Below are 23,157 nucleotides of genomic sequence, written 5' to 3' on the forward strand. Positions count from 1 at the left end.
CATAAATTTATTTTTTAAAAAAGGAAATGACCTTTATGGGAATGGAAAGTGATTCATGCCAATTGAGAGATGTAGGCAGAGGATCTGTGATAAGTAGGAAATGTGTTTGGATTGTTAAGGCAGAGACATGTAGAATGTACATGTATGAGCTAAAGTAGGATGAAAGACTTGATTCATCCACTGTTATCTAATGATTTATTGCACATAATCACCATTGCAGCTGGCATATATGAAAGTGATATGTATTTTGTAATCAATTAACATTTTAGTGCTCACACACTGATGATTGTACAGTTATGGTGTACACCTGAAAAATAACAAATGTTGAAAAATACAGATCCCAGTACTTCGAAAGATTGCACAAATGAAATATTTTATGTTTCTAATATAGATATTTTGATGTTGTATGAGTTGTATCCAGTCTAGGGTTGGTTTTGATTCAAGTTAGTACATACGAAAGCCCCTGTAAAGTTGAAAACTAAAGCGGGTCCTTTTACGGCTTTATAATTATCTGGCCACCTATCTGTGGAAATCATGCACAAGGTATTTTGCTTCCTTGTTTGTGAAAAATTATCAGCAGTTCACCGAAGTTACCACACAAGTGAAACAGTCACTAATAATGACTAATAGGTGCAATGCTATTTGTAATGGGCACTGCAAGTATAAATAAATGGAAATCTAAATATACTGACAGACGAACAATGTTCACAGGGATACAACTCAGGAAATAAATGTTATTAATATATTATTGGGTTTATATTACAAGTGTAAATGGATTATAGAGCTTGAAAGAAGAACTCTCTTGCCTGTGAAGTAAATCCAATGGCATACTATTGCTCAATGACAAGGTTTTTTATGGAGAAAACATTACTGTGATCTGCATAAGAATGGATTTGCTTGCAAGCAGAAAGTATATTTTCTTAATTGGTAGGAAATGCATGCGGCAACAACCTCTTACCCCATAGGCTCAGGCAAATAACTTCACTAAACAGATACTTAAGCAAAGGCTTAGAAGGTGTTGGGGTGGGGAGGGACCACCCGCATGAATATTACATGCACTGATGACATGGGGAGAAGAAAAAAGAATGAATGGGGAATCTATCTAGAGACAGGTAGCCATAGAACTCCTAGTACAGAAGTCTGCACCCACCCTCTGAAAAAGCACCCTACCTGGGCCCTATGTCTGCAACCCCACCTAACCTGCACATCTTTGGATACTAAGGGGCAATTCAGCCTAGTCAATCCACCTAAATTGCATATCTTTGCACTAAGGGAGGAAACCCACGCAGACACAGAGGAGAAAGTGCAAACTCCACAGTCACCCAAGGCCGGAATTGAACTCAGGTGCCTGGCTCTGTGAGGCAGCAGTGCTAACCACTGTGCCATCCCAATATTTGTATTCTGTACAAATTGTATTATGCCAGATGCAGGTTTTTAGATTAATTGTATATTCATAAAATACAGCTGTATTAAAAAGTAGAAATTTAGCAGTTAGATATCATTTTAAAAAATTAGTTTAGAGTACCCAATTAATTTTTTCCAATTAAGGGGCAATTTAACGTGGCCAATCAACCTACCTTGCACATCTTTGGGTTGTGGGGGTGAAACCCATGCAAGTATGAGGAGAATGTGCAAACTCCACACGGACAGTGACCCAGAGCCGGGATCGAACCTGGGACCTTGGCGCCGTGAGGCAGCAGTGTTATCCACTGCGCCACCATGCTGCCCCGATATCATTACGTATATTTAAAAACACTAACAGCTGTGATCCCCCCAGGACAAAGATGTTTCTTCTGATTGCTTTCCCTCCATTTCTGGGAAGTTCAGATTTATGCAGGTAGATGATATGTGGAGCATTTAAGAGCTGCAAAGCAGGACCAGGCAGGAACTGAAAATTATTTTTGTGATTGGCACATGTTGGTGATATCGGAGTTACAAATATTGGGAGGAAGGACATGAAAACACTAAAGGATGTGTTAGACAGGAATAATATACCTTGAATGTTTAATATGCATGCCCAGAAGAGGGAACAATACAGAAAAATGAATGCAATTCTCTGACATATTTGCACAATTACAGCTTACTTCAAAATAGATACTATCACAGTTCATTATAAGTTTTCATACAAATTCAAGTAATTTCCTTCAAATGTAGAAGTCATATTATGTATAATTAACAGAAAAATAGTATTAGTTTTACGATCAATGACTAATAATTCTATTGTTGTTGAATTCAACAATTTACAACAAACTTTTAATCAACTCTGCAGCCGTTTTAGATGAGTGAAATTTTGGAAAATACAATGTGTTTCAGTACTACAGATCTACAGCTACTTCAACAATTACAAATACAAAAATTTAAAACTAGCACCATACCAACAGAATCAACAAGTACAATTTAGCATTTTGATCTATAAAGTGCATATCATATAATTGCACATAGTAGTCAGCATTTTTAAAAAGTTTCTTGATTTAAATAGAAATTAAGACAATATCAGACACCTGTCTTGATGTGAGACTTGTTCCCTTTGCATAACTCTTACTGAGAACACTATGGAAACAGTCAATTCTTGCGAGATAATCAGGAGGAAATTTCAACATAGGAGTGCAACTTGGTTAAGATAATTCAGTGCTGACAGATTACATAAATAAATATGAAAGTTCATTTCAATATCATGTGCTCATTGCAAATTAATTCTTTTTTCAATGTCTACCACTGAAATAAAATGGATAATTTAATTTTAAAAAGCTGTAGCTTCGAAGTTTTTATCTATTTCTCCAAATAGTTGGACCCAATTCTTTAATTAGTCCAAACAGCTTTTACTGGGACTATAAGTAATAACACAAAAACATAACCAAACTATAATGAAAATGAGGTAGCCCAGCGAATCGATCAACCGAGTAACTGAACAGTTAAGGTTGGTTGTGGATTGGTTCCTGTTTCTGTATTGATTTGGCTGACCTTTGCAATAACAGTGATAGGAGTGCTACAATTAACCTCAACTTTGCTTTTTTTGGTTGTCTACTGCTCTTTGGGATGATTGTTTGTTTGGGGGATTGGAGTGGGGTAAGGAGGGTCCTCTTTTGCTCTTTGTCACTATCCAGTGCTCTGTGCTGGAATTGTGGACAGCATCAGTTCACTTACGATGATTGAGAAGGCTACTTACACTCACCATTGAGTAAATGTACATGGTGGTTAGGGTCTGTAGATTGGTACCTCAGTAAGTTTCAGAGGGACTGACGCGATGAAAACTAAAACTGGATGTTTTCAATGTCCCTTTGTACAACAGGGAGTTTCCGATCAAGCAGCAAAATGCAATTAGAAGCAATTTCTCGACGCTGCTTGCAGGTTCAGTGGACCCAATGGTGAGCATCACTGTAATAGCACAGCTAATTGCACTCTTTTACTGCATAGAACCATAGAATCCTTACACAGTGCATAAGGAGGCCATTCGGCCCATCAACTCTGCACTGACCTGTAACCCCACTTAACTTGCATATCCATGGACACTAAGGACCTATTTGTTAGCATGGCCAGTCCTCCTAACCATTTCCAACATCACAAAAATAACAAATGTAACAATTGTGGCCTACGTTCAATTCACTTGCATAACAGCCTTATATTACCACAACATATACAAACAAGGAAGCAATTTGCATTGAACCATTCTATGCAAATTAGCATTTCACATAGGAATAATCAAAAGTTTCTTATTCTATTCTGGTACACATTGCATAAAGTAGTTGACACAACAGCTTTATGAGACAAATATTTTTCACTGGAGCATGACATTAATGTGAATGTTGTTTGAAATTGACTCTGCTCAGATATCTAGCAGCTATGAGATTTTACAAGTTTCCATACTTTAGTTTTAAGACAGTAATAAATAACTTAATGCATGTAACTTTTACGATCAAATGAGCTACACATGTTCTTTAAAAAAAATAAATTTAGAGTACCCAGTTCGTTTTTTCCAATTAAGGGGCAATTTAGCGTGGCCAATCCACCTACGCTGCTCATTTTTGGGTTGTGGGGGCGAAGCCCACGCAAACACGGGGAGAACGTGCAAACTCCACACGCACAATGACCCAGAGCCGGGATCGAACCTGGGACCTCGGCGCCGTGAGGCAGCAATGCTAACCACTGCACCACCGTGCTGCCCTAGCTACACATGTTCAAAGGCAAGTATACAATTACAAGCAGTGCTCATTTTCATTTATTCTTTACCCACCAACACAAGACATGTTTCAAAGCTTTCCAACATGTCCATTATAGTTTACCCATTTCATTGCTCTCCCACATCAATAACAGTGTTGCTCCAATATTCTTTCTCGGAGTTTGTGGCATCTTCTGTCTGTGTGCCATTCAAAGACACATCTCCCAGGGAATCATCGCCTCCAAATTCTACTGAGCCTGCAGTTAGTTGGTGAAGAACTAATTTCTTGTAGATTCCTCCCTTCTCCAAAAGATTCTTATGGGTACCACATTCCACTATCTTTCCTTTGTCAATAACAATCACCTTAATTAAAGAAAAACATGGGAAGTAAAAATTATGAGTTTAAATAATTAAATTAATATTAATAACTTATTGTCACAAATAGGCTTCAATGAAGTTACTGTGAAAAGCCCCTAGTCACCACATTCCGGCGCCTGTTCTGGGAAGCCGGTACAGGCATTGACCCCGCACTGTCGGCCTTGTTCTGCATTGCAAGCCAGCTGTTTAGCCCACTGTGCTAAACCAGCCCATTAGTACCAGCAAATTAGCATCTTTTTTGATGGTTACTGAAAGTAACACTGCTCTTGGAACATACAAGTATGTTTCTTTCAGAGGAATATTTGGAATATAATTGTATTTTACAAAGAAATCAGTCATGTGAACACTGCTTCAAAGTTTCCGTAAAACTTTGACTTTGTGGGATCAAATGCGTCTGCTTTTTTCATTGGTTAATCTGGCATTCTCTAGTATCAGGCACAAGCTGGAGTAACTAAGTGGGAAGAATTTGTAATATATTTATGCTTACCGATTTAATGGAAAAAGATGTTCACTATAGAAACAAGATATTATGGCTGGCATCTAATTCTCTACTGCATGTGTCTCTAATTTATGATGTACAGTTTCTTCTATCCATCTTTTTTCACAACAGCATGATGGCAAGAAAACATTAAAAGAAACAGTAGTACTTCATATCCTTCTGCTGAACACATGCAGCATATCCTTGAAAGCAGAAGTGTGAGGCTGTTTTTGATATGAACATTTTCCATTGGTTATGATCCCAGTTGATGTTCTAACTGGATGGGCAGATCCCAGGCTGGAACGCTGGATTAAAGCACAGTAACATTCACTTGTTTTAAGAAAGCATGGATGAACAGAGCCAAAGGACTACCACGTAGCTTTTAACAAGAAAATACATTTAACATTTTGAAAAGTTTGACAACAGTATGATACTCCTTCACTCCTACTTATCTTCACAAATGTACACAGATTTGAATAACACAGGTTACAAAATATATCTTATGCTATAAGATTTTCAATAAGCGCACATTCCCTGTAGCCAAACAGGCTAACTATGGTCAGACAACATTCCATCCTGAAGCTAAGTGGCAGATGCCACTCAATTGATCTTCCGTGGATTTCTGCTCACACAAATGATTGTCACACAAATGTTTCCGAACTCCACTCTCAAAAAGACACACTTTAAGATCTTATTTTAAACAATGGCTTCCCTCAAGCTGTTTTCAAGGATCTGCCACCAGGTTTTCCAACTATTGTTTCAAACAAGGCGTCATCTCAACTGTTTCAGCAAGGATCCGCTTCCAGGTTTTACAATTCTCTTTTCAGGAGCTCCTTTGTCTTGAATTGCCACAGCATCCAACCGTCGACACAAGACTCAGGTACTCAATCCCCGACAGAATATTACTGTTTCCAAAGGCTGGGTATAAGGACATCAAACTTGTGATGCTCTGATCTCTATCCAGCTTTTTCTAGCCAATTTCATCTTGCTTTGACTTCCAGCTCTGTCTTTAGCTTCAGCGACCTGTTCCAATAGCAGTTCCCCTTTGTTTCTTCAATTTCAAACTTCCTCAAAACTTCTATTTTAAAAAATTTTAACGTGCCCAATTCTTTATTTTCCAATTAAGGGGCAATTTAGCGTGGCCAATTCACCTACCCTGCACATTTTCAGGTTGTGGGAGGGGGAGACCCATGCAGACAGGGGGAGAATGTGCAACTCCAAACGGACAGTGACCCAGGGTCCTCAGATCCATGAGGCAGCAGTGCTAACCACTGCGCCACCGTGCCGCCAATGAAACTTCTAGTTTCTAGAACTAATTGTCCTTTTGCTTTTCTGGGCTTACTTACTTGCCCATTACTCGGCGGCATGGTAGCATAGTGGTTAGCACAGATGCTTCACTATTCACCAAAGAGAAGGAATTGGTGGATGTTGAGTCTGGTGAAGGGTGTCTAGATAGCCTGGGTCACATTGAGATCCAAGGGCGTCTTGAAAAATATTAAGGTGGATAAGTCCCCAGGGCCTGATGGGATCTACCCCAGAATACTGAAGGAGGCAATGGAGGAAATTGCTGAGGCCTTGACAGAAATCTTTGGATGCTTCAGGTGATGTCCCGGAGGACTGGAGAATAGCCAATGTTGTTCCTTTGTTTAAGAAGGGTAGCAAGGATAATCTAGGGAACTACAGGCTGGTGAGACTTACGTCAGAGGTAGGGAAATTACTGGAGAGAATTCTTCGAGACAGGGTCTACTCCCATTTGGAAGCAAGTGGTCAGCGAGAGGCAGCATGGTTTTGTGAAGGAGAGGTTGTGTCTCACTAACTTGATAACAGTTTTTCGAGGAGGTCACAAAGATGATTGATGCAGGTAGAGCAGTGGATGTTGTCTATATGGACTTCAGTAAGGCCTTTGACAAGGTCCCTCATGGCAGACTGGTACAAAAGGTGAAGTCACACGGGATCAGAGGTGAGCTGGCAAGATGGATACAGAACTGGTTAGGTCATAGAAGGCAGAGAGTAGCAATGGAAGTGTGCTTTTCTGATTGGAGGGCTGTTACTAGTGGTGTTCCGCATGGATCAGTGCTGGGACCTTTGCTGTTCGTAGTATATATAAATGATTTGGAGGAAAATGTAACTGGTCTGATTAGTAAGTTTGCAGACGACACAAAGTTTGGTGGAATTCCGGATAGCGATGAGGACTGTCAGAGGATACAGCAAGATTTTGATCGTTTGGAGACTTGGGAGGCGGGATGGCATATGGATTTTAATCCGGACAAATGTGAGGGAATGCATTTTGGAAGGTCTAATACAGGTAGGGAATATACAGTGAATGGTAGAACCCTCAAGAGTATTGACAGTCAGAGAGATCTTGGTGTATAGGTCCACAGGTCACTGAAAGGGGCACCACAGGTGGAGAAGGTAGTCAAGAAGGCATACGGCATGCTTGCATTCATTAGCCCGGGCATTGAGTCTAAAAATTGGCAAGTCATGTTGCAGCTGTATAGAACCTTAGTTAGGCCACACTTGGAGTATACTATTCAATTCTGGTCACCACACTACCAGAAGGATGTGGAGGCTTTAGAGAGAGTGCAGAAGAGATTTACCAGGATGTTGCCTGGTATGGAGGGCATTAGCTATGAGGAGAGGTTAAATAAACTTGGTTTGTTCTCACTGGAACGAAGGAGGTTGAGGGGTGACCTGATAGACGTCAACAACATTATGAAGGGCATAGACAGGGTGGCTAGTCAGAGACTTTTTCCCAGGCTAATGGAGTCAATTACTAGGGGGCATAGGTTTAAGATGCGAGGGGCAAGGTTTAGAGGAGATTACAAGCTATGTTTTTTTACCACAGAGGGTAGTGGGTGCATGGAACTCGCTGCCGGAGGAGGTGGTGGAAGCAGAGACGATAGTGACGTTTAAGGGGCATCTTGACAAATACATGAATAGGATGGGAATAGAGGGATTGGACCCCAGAAGTGTAGAAGATTTTAGTTTAGATGGGCAGCATGGTCGGCGCAGGCTTGAAGGGCCGAAGGGCCTGTTCCTGTGCTGTACTTTTCTTTGTTCTTTGTTCACAACTCCAGGGTCTCAGGTTTGATTCCCGGCTTGGGTCACTGTCTATGCGGAGTCTGCATGTTCTCCCTGTGTCTGCGTGGGTTTCTTCCGGGTGCTCCGGTTTCCTCCCACAGACCGAAGATGTGCAGGTTAGGTGGTTTGGCCATGCTGAATTGCCCCTTAGTGTTCAAAAAGGTTAGTAAGGTTACTGGGTTATGGGGTTAGTGTGGAGGTGTAGGGTGGATAGGGTGATCTTTCCAAGGGCCGTTGCAGACTCAACTGGCCGAATGGCCTCCTTCTGCACTGCAAATTCTATGATCTATGATCTACTCCAGCGATTGGCTTTACTGCTTCCAGCAGAGCTGGGATCTGCTCCCGCTCTAGCTTCCCACCTCCAATTGTCCAGTTAAATACCAAAACTCAAAAAGGTGTTTTCTCTTAAAGTGGCCCTTAAATCAATAAAATATCAGGGAGTGAAAAGAAAACAAATTCAAATGCTCAAAGGCAATGGTGGGTGGGTCTTGGAGCCAAGAGGTTCATTGTCCTGGGAAGCAAGATCATTTACCTTGTACAGAGAGAGATCAAGAGTTTGCTCTCAGACCAACAGAGTGGGGACTCTTGGATAAAAATCCTTACCACTCTGGATGGAAGGGAAGATGGAAGCGTTCCACAGGTTTCTTGCTATCCTTGTGCATTTATTATGGAACACCCTGACCACACCCCAAAACCAGCAAATCTCAATAAAGAAAAAAAAAAATCTAATTCTCAAGGTTCAGATCTCGGACCATCATGTATGTATTTGAGAAAATAATGTGCTTTTCATGCACTATCCATGAAAGTGGAGACGCAAGTACAGAATGACAGCAAAGAAAAACTGAAAGTGAACTTAAAGCAGATCAACATAATGGTCAGGACTGAATGAGAACAGATGGATAAAATAGGAAATATTTGAAAATGCTTTAAGCTTTTTACACAGTGGGTAGTGGGAGCCTGGAACTCGCTGCTGGAGGAGGTGGTGGAAGCAGGGATGATACTGACGTTTAACTTGACAAATACCATGAATAGGATGGGAACAGACGGATACGGACCCTGGACGTGTAGAAGGTTTTAGGTTAGATGGTCAGCATGGTCAGCGCAGGCTTGGAGGGCCGAAGGACTTGTTCCTGTTCTGTGCTTTTCTTTGTTCACACCCCTGTGCCCTGAGTACCTCGATCTGCACCTCAAGTGCTGTAACATACAGGGCTATGGACTGGGTGCAGGAAGGTGTGGTTAGAAAGGGCACCTGGGTGTCCTCAGGCTGGCACGGACAAATGGGCCAAATGGCCTCCTTCTGTGCTGTAACTTTTCTCTGATTCTAAGGCGGGAAGGAAGGACACCACATTTGGGGATGCCCAGTCTGCAGCGGGGCAAACCCCACCAAGATGTTACCCCCCTCCCTATTAAATCTGGTATGGTGTGCCCCCCACCCCAGGCTCTAGGATCCCTCCCTGTCCTAAAACCCTGGGATTGAGTAAGACATGATCCTCTTTGGACTTCTACATGCAGTTCTGGAAGCCTGCACTACTGAGTAAAGTAGTTTTGTTGCCACTCACCTTGGTATTGAACCTTTCCGGCCACGGTGGAAGGAGTAGCAGCATGACAATTTAAGGTTTTAGAAGAGGTAGCTGGGGGCAGCACGGTGGCGCAGTGGGTTAGACCTGCAGCCTCACGGCACCGAGGTCCCAGGTTTGATCCCGGCTCTAGGTCACTGTCCGTGTGGAGTTTGCACATTCTCCCCGTGTTTGTGTGGGTTTCACCCCCACAACCCAAAGATGTGCAAGGTAGGTGGATTGGCCACGCTAAAATTGCCCCTTAATTGGAAAAAAAATGAATTGGGTACACTAAATTTATTTAAAAAAAGAAGTAGCTGGAGCACACAGCATCTTTCTCAGTTGGATAAAGCTGCAAATAGATACATCATGATGAAACGCCTCTAGTGTTTGCCTAGATAAGAATAGAGAAACACTTTTGTAGCTCAGTGTGGCACGGGCTATGTTTATTTGCCACCTCGGCCTTTGGTTCTGCTGTTGTTGAGCTAGACTGCAACCAGAAATAGAACGGCTGTTTAATGTTCAACTGGAAACTATCAGGACGTTTGGTGCTTCATTCGCCAAAATGTTACTACTTTCACATTCAAAACTTGCTACCAATTTCACTACTGCTGTATACAGCACACCCATAAAAAAGGTTTTAAGAGCATGATTAAGAGCTGATTGAATGCAAAAAAAACCATCTGAATTCAAACAGTATTTTACAATGTCTTCTCTTACAGCTTCAACACTGTTAACTTAAATTGAATTGAAAATCGACAAGCCTGGATGAGAATGCCAAGGGCAGCCAAGTACCTCCTTCATAGTTTTCTTGGCTGCTCTGTCAGCTGCAAAGGACTAGAAACTGAAGGCAGGGTCTCCAACAGTAGCTGTAAATGCTATCAAATATGAATACATTTCATCTGTATTGGAGAATAGAGAAAAACAGGCTGTGGTCTCAATTTTACATCAACCTGCTTCTTCTGAAACTCCCAGTCCAGTATGGCCCAGTAATCATCCACTACTATTTAAACAGCAGATACCTGGTAGTGAGTCAGGAGCTGTGACATAATTGCAGAACTCAGATGGCGTTTGTAACAGTTCCTGTAATCCTCTGTCATAACTCATTCCCAGGTATAATTAGATCAGATCATTGTGAGGAATGTGTTTATATCAGGATTGCATATACACACACACACAAGTTTTTAAAAAAACGTAATAAGTTTAATGGCAGTGCTTTTATGTTGAAATGCTGTCTCATTCAATAGAAAACGATGAGGTGCCAGATAAGAACCACAAGGGCCCCATCAGTTGCCAGAATTTATAAAACGTGTTGTGAGCTCAGAGATTCATTTTAAACACAGAATGCTGGCATCTGCTTCTACTAAGCAGAGAACTTAAACTTCATAGTTCAATTACTACCAGTAAAAAGTTTTAACTTTTACATCTTCCAGTAACACAAACACACAGACTCAATATACCAGCCATCTTCTTTGCTTTTGAGTATATTTATGATTACTGGGACGTACACCAGAATTTTCCTTCTCTGATTAGAGAAAGTTTTGATTTTGAAAACTGATACGGTGTAGAAAGCTCAGACACTGAGTCACAACTGTTCTAGTGCAAAACAGTTAATAGGCGTTCTGTCATTGGAAACATTACTTTAGTGGGCTATATACACATTTTCTAAAAGGAAATTTTTGAATTTGTAGAACTGTTTAATATGGGCTTAGTTTTATAATTAAGATTGTTAGCTGATATTATAATGGATTTACTTGAAACAAAAAGTCAGAATTTAATTTTTTGCAGTTAAATTGCTGGGAGCACCTGCTGTTAGTGCTTATTACATTTTCCTTAAATATATAAATAACTTCACTTAGGTCACAGATAAAATTCAAGGTGATGTCATTGTCACTTAATAGATTCAGTTCCTAAGAGCAAAGTTGAATTAGTTTTAATCCTCTCATAACCAAATGTTCATAAACCTGCCTAGTAGGTTGCTTCTAATTTGGATCAGTGCATATGCTTTTAAATAGTGTTTGATCAGCAATAATAATTAGAAACTGGAACACTTTGCTGGCTAGGTCTAGTTATGTTAGAAAGGAATTGTTTATTGGCACCAAAACAATCTTAGGTTAACCAAAACCAAACTTGTATTGGATCAAGAGTTTGATTAGAGATCATTACTCATTAAGTTTGATACTCTTTAAATTGCATTGATGTAACAGTTTGATATTACTGCTTTAGATATGCATTGTGGCATAATCATGGCTTTAATATACCTAAGATATGGAAGAAACAAAGAATAAAGGAAATTACATTGTTCGTGAAATATTCAAATTGCTCATTAGAGATCCTGCAGAGGAAGAACAAATTTTTTAAAATTGCATTTATATAGCACCTTTCACAATCTCAGAACATCGTAAAGCTCTTCGCAGCCTGAGGTGCGGTAACTGTTTCAATGTACTAAAATGTGGCAGCCAATTTATGTGCGGCAATATCTAGGGTTGATGCAAGGGTATTTGCTGTCTTTCAGTCCGGCTAAACTCCCCCCCCCTCACAATTAACTTTCAAAAATGAAAATGGTCCCAAATCTTAAACAACTGCTAAAAACAGTCAAACTCAGGTCATTGGTACGCGCAGCCTATCCTCTGCCCTCGCTCTAGTTTTAGTCTCTCACCACTCGGATTGCTTCTCAGCCTCTGCAGAGTCATGTTCCCTTGGCCTCGGAACCGCTTAGATTTCCGCTCTTGCACTTCTCGCAACACCTCAACCCGCATCACAACATTACCATCTAGGAGCATGCCTCATTTCTGATTGGTTAACTTGAGCGCATGATGCCTGGTGAAATTAACTGCATTGTGCATATAAAAATTCTGCATTCCCAAGGCAGTCCCACTCTGACACAACTGTCCACAAAAGAAATCTCAAACAACTCACAATGGGTAGTTGAGCTATCGCAGCCTGCCCTCGCTCCGGTGGTCCCAGCTTTCCAAGTCCCATCCCACTGCTTTTCTTCTGGAGCACCATGTTCCCCTTGGCAACACTTAGATTCATGCGTTCTGCTCCTGCATCTCTCGTGAGACCTCAACACCCACACCATGGGATCATCAACTATGATCTTGCCTTTCTGAACTGATGAACTTGAAGACATGGAACTCAGAGGTAACTGGCTGTATCACTCATTCTCTTGCCTGTACATACCTAGATATAAATTAAATGTATTCTACATTCAAGGGGCTGGCACTGAGCAGTTCAACGTAGTGCCCCGTCCCCTGGGCCCGGGCACTCAAGTCATTTAATTAACTTGCTCGCAATTTCAAAGCTGCAGAATTCAGTCACTTCAGTTTTTTGCCGTGGTGACAGTATGCCACATGCAGCTGACAACCCCCAAATCCTGTCACCCTAGGTGACTGTCTAGTTCATCTACTGGTTTCGCTAGCCCTAACAACATTCAGCAAAAACAATGAAATTAATTATCAAATTATCTGCAATTGGTCATATTGGTTGAATAATATATGTTGACCAGCATATTTCCCCAACTCGATGTTCTCCTCTTGTAATATTGCCATGGAGGTCTTTCACCTTGAAGATCAGGAGGCACCTTCGCCTCATGTCTCACCGAAAGAAAAATGCTGTGCATTATAGATATTCAGAGGGCAGTTCAGAACATTTTTGTTTTTGAACGCAATCTAGTGGCTAAGAGGGAACCCGTAGTCAGTTTGGTCCAAATCTGCTAAAGCATTTCTGCTAAAACCTTTTGTGTAATCCTTACTTATTCTGGAATTTGGAAGAAAATGTAATATTGCCAACATGAATCTAAATCCTCACCAGCACCTTTTAATGAATAGGTCACACTGTGCTTATCAGTGTCAGGAGCTTGACATCATTTCTGTAGCACTTTCCTTTGAGGGAGTATAATTAGGAATTCTATGGCCCAGCTCTCAAAGTACTGAGGAACAGGAAATAGTACAATAGTAATCATTTCCAGCAACACAGGCAGTGTTTTCAGTATGTTTGGCAGTGCTCAATTTGACTTGGATTATTTTAGCTGAAAAAAAGATAAACACAATAGTAGCTTTGATTCCCACAAGATTCTAAATAAAATGAAACTGGCATAGAACATTTACTTCACATTTTCATTTTATCTTCCTCTGCAAAAGCTGGATTATTTGGATTTAAATTCCACAGGACAACTGAGGTTCAACAATTAGGTATTCAGGCTTTTGTTGCCGGTTTTAAAATGAGCAATTTAACATTGTTTAACATTTACAGGCTCTAAATGCAGGCATGCTTTCAAACAACAAGAATTTCTGTAGAGCTACAATGGTGAACTTTGTATAATTGTTCAAGAAACACAGAATCAATGTATCATTGGAACTACAGTCGATTCAGATGTTTTGTTTAAAATCACGGAACCATAATTCCAGTTCCCAAATGGTCACACAATTTGAATTAAATTACCTGTTTTCCAATTTCCATGTGCTGACAAATTTGGGATTTCTAATTTAACTCGCCCCAGTGAAACGTTGGAAACTAATTAAAATGATTTTCATCTTAACCTTCAAGTAGTTTCATTTATCTGTGATTTAAGTAGTTTGGCTATGTGGTGAATGTATAATTACTGCTAATTCACCAGTGCACTGTATTATGTTATGTTATTAACCCTGTGGGCTCCACCTAGGGACCATTGTGTGACATCACCCACAGGGGGATATGTTGGGGCATGTACGGGCTCCGCCCATGGCTCCACCTCTTTAGAGGAAGTATAAGAGCAGCTGACCTGCGGGGCCGCCTTCAGTGTTGTACTCGGTCACAGGCAGGCACAGTTCTAAGCTGATTAAAACCACGGTTTACTTCTCCACGTGTCTTCGAGTGAATTGATGGTCGCATCAATTTAATCAGCTTAAAATACTACGATGGAATCAGCCCTCAAACCTGACAGACTGGAACTCGATCCACAGGCCACGGAGGTGAAATAATTTTTTTCACATTGGATTTGGTGCTTCAAGGCCTATCTCGTCGTGTCGTCTACGCCATCCATCACTGATGAACAGAAGCTGAGCCTCCTCCACGCACAGGTGAGCCATCGCATTTCTGTCCAGCTCGACGAAGCCGCTTCCTACACAGAGGCCCTCACACTACTCGAACGGGTCTACGTGCAGCCTGTGAACGAGGTCTACTCGCGACACGTCTTCACCACTCGCCGCCAGCGCCCCGGGGAGTCGCTAGATGATTACCTACGCGACCTCAAAGCCCTCGTGCGCAACTGTAACTACCAGGCTGTTACAGCCACTCAGCACATGGATCTCGCTGTCCGAGACGTTTACGTGGCAGGGGTCCGATAGAACTATGTGAGACAGCGCCTGCTCGAAAAAGGGGCCCTGGACCTGGACAACACGGTAAAACTGGCTACCTCTCTGGAGGTCACTTTTCAGAGCCTTACTGCGTTCCCAGCCGATCACGCGACCCCCTCATGGGACCCGACTCGAGACTACCCCAGGCCTGTGCCGTGCCGCCGCCCGCCCATCATGGGGGGGCTACCCTGCTATTTTTGCGGCCAGTCCCAACACCCCCGACAGCACTGCCCGGCCCGCAATGTGAACTGCAGCAGCTGTGGGCGAAAAGGACACTTCGCCAAGGTCTACCTGGCCAGGTCTAAGAACTCGAACTCACAGACCCGATGCACAGACACACAGGCCCGCAGACCCCGCAAGGTGGCAGCGTGTCTGCCGACTCCACCTCCGCACACCACGTGCGACTCATGGGGACCGCCATCTTGGCCATCCTCCCTCACGCGGCCGGCCACGTGCGATCCAGGAGGGACGCCATCTTCCTCACCGCCCGCCACGCTCGACCAACGAGGGCTGCCATCTGCTATGCCGCTCGACGCGTACGACCTACATGGACAGCCATCGCGGGGCCGCCCCAGCACTCCGATCACGCCGCCGGCTACCCACAACTCAGCGCTGTCACCATGGACCAGTCGCGACCTAAGTACCTCCGGAGCTCCATGATGGCTGTCCGGGTTAACGGGTATGAGACATCTTGCCTTTTCGACTCCGGGAGCACAGAGAGCTTCATTCACCCGGACATGGTCAGACGCTGCTCGCTCCCAATATTCCCGACGCAACAAACCATCTCTCTTGCCTCTGGGTTGCACTCGGTGCAAATCCAAGGGTGCACTACTGCAACCCTAGCGATACAGGGCGCTGAGTACGCTGATTTTCAACTATATGTGCTCTCAGACCTCTGCGCTCCTCTCCTATTGGGACTTGACTTCCAGTGCAACCTCAGGAGCCTAACTCTTAAGTTCGGGGGGCCCCTGACTCCGCACACCATATGCAGCCTTGCAACCCTAAAAATCGACCCCCGCCCCCCCCCTCTTCGCAAACCTCACCGCTGATTGCAAGCCAGTAGCCACCAGAAGCAGGCGGTATAGCATGCAGGACAGGACGTTCATTAGGTCCGAGGTCCAGCGTCTCTTGCGGTAGGGGGTCATAGAGGCCAGCAATAGCCCCTGGAGAGCTCAGGTGGTGGTCGCCAAGACCGGGGAAAAGTTGATTACAGCCAGACCATTAACCGCTTTACGCAACTCGATGCGTACCCCCTTCCCCGGATTGCAGACATGGTAAATCAGATCGTGCACTACCACGTGTTCTCCACGGTGGATCTGAAGTCTGCATACCACCAGCTCCTAAACCGCCCGGAGGACCGCCACTACACGGTGTTTGAGGCAGACGGACGCCTTTTCCATTTCCTCCGTGTCCCCTTTGGCGTCACGAACGAGGTTTCGGTGTTCCAACGAGCGATGGACTGAATGGTGGACCAGTACGGGCTGCGGGCCACGTTTCCGTACTTGGACAATGTCACCATCTACGGCCATGATCAGCAGGACCACGACGCCAATCTCCACCAATTTCTCCAAACCGCCCAAAAACCCAACCTCACCTACAACAAGGAGAAATGTGTTTTCCGCACAACCAGGTTAGCCATCCTCGGCTTAGTTTTGGAAAACGGGGTCCTAGGACCTTATGCGCCCCCTCCTACAACTCCCTCTCCCTCACTGTCCCAAGGCCCTGAAGAGGTACCTTGGATTTTTCTCCTATTACGCCCAGTGGGTCCCCCAGTATGCGGACAAAGCCCACCCACTATTTAAGGCCACCTTCTTTCCACTGGCAGCCGAGGCCCGCCAGGCCTTCAACTGCGTCAAGGCGGACATTGCCAAAGCCGCGATGCGCGCGGTGGACGAGTCCGTCCCCTTCCAGGTGGTGAGCGACGTAGCGTTCTTTTCACGCACCCTCACCACCTCTGAAATTCGACACTCCTCGGTCGAAAAAGAACTCCAAGCCATCGTGGAAGCGGTGCGGCACTGGGGGCACTACCTCGCTGGTAGGAGGTTTACCCTCGTCACCGACCAACAATCGGTTGCCTTCATGTTTGACAATACGCAGCGGGGCAAGATCAAGAATGATAAGATCTTGAGGTGGAGAATCGAACTCTCCACCTATAACTACGATATAGTATATCATCCTTGGAAGCTCAACGAGCACCCAGATGCCCTGTCCGGGGGCACATGCGCCAGCGCGCAAGATGACTGACTCCGGGCTATCCACCATGACTTCTGCCACCCGGGGGTCACTCGGCTCGCCCATTACATCAAGGCCCGCAACCTGCCCTACTCCACCGAGGAGGTCAGAGCTATAACCAGGAACTGCCAAATCTGTGCAGAGTGTAAACCGCACTTCTATCGACCAGATAAGGCCCACCTGGTGAAGGCATCCCGGCTCTTTGAACGCCTCAGTATCGATTTCAAAGGGCCCCTCCCCTCCAATAACCACAACACGTACTTCCTTAACATCATAGATGAGTTCTCCCGCTTCCCGTTTGCCATCCCCTGCCCCGATATGACCATCCCCACTGTCATTAAAGTCCTGCATAGTGTCTTCACCCTGTTTGGTTTCCCCAGTTATGTCCACAGCGACAGGGGCTTGTCGTTCATGAGCGATGAACTGCAACAGTACCTGCTCAGTAAGGGCATCGCCTCAAGCAGGACTACCAGTTATAAGCCCAGGGGAAACGGGCAGGTGGAGAGGGAGAACGCGACGGTCTGGAAGAGCGTTCTACTGACCCTACAGTCCAGGAATCTCCCAGTTTCTCACTGGCAGGAGGTCATTCCCTGATGCACTCCACGCTATTAGGTCCCTCCTTTGCACGGCCACAAACCAGACTCCTCATGACCGCTCGTTTGTTTTCCCGAGGGGAGCTACCTCAGGGGCCTCGATTCCGCCCTGGCTGATGACACCGGGACCAGTCCTCCTCCGAAAACACGTTCGGAGCCATAAGACCAACCCCCTGGTAGAGAGGGTCCAGCTCCTGCACCCAAACCCACACTATGCGTACGTCGAACACCCCGACGGCCGGCAAGATACCGTCTCCCTCCGGGAACTGGCGCCCGCAGGCTCCAACACCACTCCCACTACTGCATCCCCCACACTATGTCCCGTCCAACCTCCCATGTTCAGCGCCCCCACCCCTATATGGTTCCCGCGCTCCCTCCCGCCCGCCGCACAGGTCCACTGGAATGAAGCTCCGGAAGAGCCGCTCCCGGAGTCCACGCCTGTGCCCGCTCCTGACCCACGTCCACAGCCACCTGAAGCGGCTGCAACACCAGTGCTTCGATGGTCGCAACGTACGAACCGGGCACCGGACCGACTGAATCTATGAGCCCGTCACCCCCGCTGGACTTCATTTTTTAAACAGGGGGTGAATGTGGTGAATATATAATTACTGATAATTCACCAGTGCACTGTATTATGTTATGTTATTAACCCTGTGGGCTCCACCTATGGGCTATTGTGTGGCTTCATCCACAGGGGGATATGTTGGGGCATGTACAGGCTCCGCCCATGGTTACACCCCTTTAGAGGAAGTATAAGAGCAGCTGACCTGCGGGGCCGCCTTCAGTATTGTACCGGTCGCAGGCAGGCACAGTTCTAAGCTGATTAAAATCACGGTTTACTTTTCCACGTGTCTCCGAGTGAATTGATGGTCGCATCAGGCGAATATTTACATTTAAGTCCTTTGATCCCCAAATATAGTCTGCATAACCTAGGAGATGGCATAATATTTTATCCATGAACATCTTCAATTGACATTATAGATTGAATTATCCCATGAGAGGTACAAGCCTGACATTGGGCTGATTTCCGGATCAGAGCCTGCACATGCATCTGATGGGATACTGGGCGCAATCTTCCCAGAGGAAGCCAATTAAGGAGCTGTCTCTGGGAGCGCCATCCAGTTAGAGACGCTGGCCGGCCTGAGGATGCGGGAAGGCCAAGAGAGCACCCAAAATGAAGGACGGCTGGCAGACCCACTGTGAATGCTGCATGCTGCTGAGGTGAAAATGAAAGTGAGGGCAGCACACAATGAAGGCACCATACTGCTGATGGAACAAGCAGCCAATCCTTTAAACTCAGTGCTATCCGATGGATTTTGCAGCTGATTGTGGTGATATGCATGCACACATAAATGTACATAGTTGTATAAGTGTACATTGTTGCATATCAGTGCACGGTAGCATAGCGGTTAGCACAATTGCTTCACAGCTCCAGGGTCCCAGGTTCGATTCCCGGCTTGGGTCACTGTCTGTACACGTTCTCCCCGTGTGTGCGTGGGTTTCCTCCGGGAGCTCCGGTTTCCTCACACAGTCCAAAGATGTGCAGGTTAGGTGGATTGGCCATGCTAAATTGCCCTTAGTGTCTAAAATTGCCCTTAGTGTTGAATGGGGTTACTGGGTTCTGGGAATAGGGTGGAGGTGTGGGCTTGGGTAGGTTGCTCTTTCCAAGAGCCGGTGCAGACTCGATGGGCCGAATGGCCTCCTTCCGCACTGTAAATTCTATGAAACTATCGGTATGACCTCCGGCCAGCAGGTAGCGTCAGACATCCATCACATGACTGGAGTGACCCGCCAGTGGTAGTAGGACGTACAACAGGATAGTCACAATTAGAGTAGCTCCCAGAGAATTTGAGTAACTTTGTCTGTGTAGTAATCTGTTAGTTATCTTTCCATGTGTTTGCCAATAAATCATCGTTCTGTGTGTATCATTAGAACACAGAACACGACATGGTACCAGAAGTGTTGAACATTTAAAAGTAACAGCAGAAAAGACAAGGCGAAATAGGCCGAAGAACGAAAAAGAGAAGATTTTTCCGCCGACCTGGTGAAATACGGCTGTTTGCAACTCAACGCAACAAATGACGCTGAAGTTTGAGTTGGAAAGTCTGAAGGCACCCCACCAGCTTGAAGTCTCAGGTAACATAGACGAAAACTGGTGCCTTTTCAAGCAACAGTTGAAACTCTATGGTTTAGACCTTGGCCTGCAGGCATAGCCTGACGAGAGGGGCATTGCATTGCTGCTCATGGTAGCAGGTCCTCAAGCACTCAAAATCTACAATACCTTCACTTTTGATAGTGAAACGGAAAGCAAGAGCTACGATGAGGTGATAAAAGTACTTCGATCGGCATTGTTCTCCGAAACATTTGAAAGATACACATTTCATATGCGTACCAAAAAAATCAAGTGAATCTTTTGAGAGCTTTGCAACTGACTTCAGGTTGAAGGCCCAGTCTTGTAATTTCGGTAATTTGCAGTCATCGATGATCCGTGACCAGATAGTGTTTGGGACATCAAATGATAAACTCCGTGAAAAATTGTTGCGGGAAGATATCCTCATATCCGAAAATGCCATCAAGATCTGCCAGGCAAGTGACCCCAACCTCCAAGAAGATGCTGGCGCCTTAAGCACTGTGACGCAGTTGAAAAAGAAATGTGGCCTCAGTGTGGGCGGCTATTTTGAGCGCACCGTGGCGCAGCTTCAAAAGAAACGTGGTCTCAATGCGGGTGGCCATTTTGGGCAGCCAATCGGATCCGTCATTTTGTGCCAGAAATGCGGCAATAGACATTTGCCACAACTTGGAAAGGTTTGTCACGAGTGTGGCAGAACGGGTCACTTTGCTAGGCGATGCACCTTACGTCCAACAGTTGACTGAACAGAACCTATGAGTGTGGATAAGGAGATACGCATTGACGGCCGGGCTGCTGTGAGCATGATCTCCAAAAGGGACACAAATAGTTCGACCAGCCAAAGCAAAAATTGTTCTCTCAAAATTTGCAGCCACAGTGAGACGGATGTGGAGACCATAGAGGACAGATGGACATAAATATGGCAAATTTCGGGAACCTTGTATAACGAGAGATATTGTAGGCCTGGTCAAAAAGAAAAAGGAGGCATTTGTCAGCGCTAGAAGGCTGGGAACAGACAAAGCCTGTGTAGAAAATAAGGAAAGTAGGATGGAACTCAAGCAAGGAGTCAGGAGGGCTAAAAGGGGTCACAAAAAGTCACTGGCAAATAGGGTTAAGGAAAATCCCAAGGATTTTTACACACACATAAAAAGCAAGAGGGTAGCCAGGGAAAGGGTTTGTCCACTGAAGGACAGGGGAGGGAATCTATGTGTGGAGCCAGAGGAAATGGGTGAGGTATTAAATGAATACTTTGCATCAGTATTCACCAAAGAGAAGGAACTGGTGGATATTGAGTCTGGAGAAGGGGGTGTAGATAGCCTGGGTCACATTGAGATCCAAAAAAACGAGGTGTTGGGCATCTTGAAAAATATTAAGGTGGATAAGTCCCCAGGGCCTGATGGGATCTACCCCAGAATACTGAAGGAGGCTGGAGAGGAAATTGCTGAGGCCTTGACAGAAATCTTTGGATGCTCACTGTCTTCTGGTGATGTCCCGGAGGACTGGAGAATAGCCAATGTTGTTCCTTTGTTTAAGAAGGGTAGCAAGGATAATCCCGGGAACTACAGTTTAGTTTAACTGTAGTTTAGTCGGGCAGTATGGTCGGCACGGGCTTGGAGGGCCGAAGGGCCTGTTCCTGTGCTGTACATTTCTTTGTTCTTTGTTCTTTGTACAGGCCGGTGAGCCTTTTGTCACTGGTAGGGAAATTACTGGAGAGAATTCTTCGAGACAGGGTCTACTCCCATTTGGATGCAAGTGGACGTAACAGCGCGAGGCAGCACGGTTTTGTGAAGGGGCGGTCATGCCTCATTAATTTGATAAGAGTTTTTCGAGGAGAAAGATGATTGATGCAGGTAGGGCAGTGGATGTGTCTATATAGACTTCAGTAAGGCCTTTGACAAGGTCCCAGGCATTAGCTACGAGGAGAGGTTGAATAAACTTGGTTTGTTCTCACTGGAATGAAGGAAGTTGAGGGGCCACCTGATAGAGGTCTACAAAATTATGAGGGGTGTAGTCAGAGACTTTTCCCCAGTGTAGAGGGGTCAATTACTAAGGGGCATAGGTTTAAGGTGCGAGGGGCAAGGTTTAGAGGAGATGTACGAGGCAAGTTATTTTACAGAGGGTAGTGGGTGCCTGGAATTCGGTGCCGGAGGAGGCGGTGGAAGCAAGGACGATAGTGATGTTTAAGGGACATCTTGACAAATACATTAACAGGATGGGAATTGAGGGATACTGACCCTGGAAGTGTAGAAGATTTTAGTTTAGACAGGCAGCATGGTCGGCACAGGCTTGGAGGGCCGAAGGGCCTGTTCCTGTGCTGTACTTTTCTTTGTTCTTTGTTCTAATCCCACTAATGATTAATGGCACACCAATCAACTGTAAGCTCAACACAGGAGCAAGGGCCAATTTGATCCCATTGCCCGCGGTGAGATGACTAAATATCAAGCCGAAAATGGTCCCAAGAGGAGTACTTCGAAAGGACTACAATGGTCATCAGATCACGACTTTAGGACCATGTGAGCTCTAAGTCACTGTCACGGACAGAATGTGCAGGATAATATTCTCCATTGTGGAGACAGAGCGAGAATCGCTCTTTGGAGTGGAGGCGTGGAAAGAGCTTGGGCTCATCAAGCGGGTGTACACTGCAGAAAGCATGGCACCCCGCCGATACACAGCCGTTGAATCAATCATGAAGTACTATCCGGAGGTATTTCAAGAATTTGGCACTCCGCCTTTTACATATTACATCCAGTTGAAGGAGAATGCGAAGCAAGTCGTGCGCACGCCCAGGCGTGTGCCTGCTCCGCTAAAGAAGCTGAATGACGACTCTAAGAGTTATCAGGCGCATAGAGAAACCCAGTGACTGGGTCAATTCCATGGTGTGTGTTAAAAAGAGAAATGGTGACCTGCGGATATGTATGGACCCCAAGGATCTCAACCTGAACATCAAAAGGGAGCACTACTCTATCCCGAAGAAATAGCCTGCGAGATGGCTGGAGCGATGTGTTTCAGCAAGTAGGATGCGTCGCAAGGCTGCTTAAGCTGGACAAAGCAAGCACAAGGCTGTGTACGTTTAACATGCCCTTTGGGCACTACTGCTTCCTGAGAATGCCGTTCGACATAATTTAGGTGTCTGAAATTTTTCATTGTACCATGTAGTGGAAGGATTACCAGCGCCCGTGTTTATATCATAACCTGAGGCGTCCACACGTGATGTGAATG

General features: G+C 44.9%; 1 protein-coding gene across 2 annotated transcripts in view; it reads right to left on the reverse strand.

The window, feature by feature from the left end:
- Positions 1 to 1,987: 1,987 nt before the first annotated feature.
- LOC140403708 (uncharacterized) overlaps positions 1,988 to 23,157 on the reverse strand; it is a 364,979-nt gene continuing 343,809 nt past the window's right edge. For both annotated transcript variants that reach the window (XM_072491906.1, XM_072491971.1), the window contains exon 20: positions 1,988 to 4,519. In XM_072491906.1, coding sequence (XP_072348007.1) covers positions 4,286 to 4,519 — 234 coding nt within the window. In that variant the 3' untranslated portion in view covers positions 1,988 to 4,285. The remainder of the gene's footprint in view (positions 4,520 to 23,157) is intronic.

This window comes from Scyliorhinus torazame, chromosome 1 (genome assembly GCF_047496885.1).
Source record: "Scyliorhinus torazame isolate Kashiwa2021f chromosome 1, sScyTor2.1, whole genome shotgun sequence".
NCBI classification, from domain to species: Eukaryota; Metazoa; Chordata; class Chondrichthyes; order Carcharhiniformes; family Scyliorhinidae; genus Scyliorhinus; species Scyliorhinus torazame.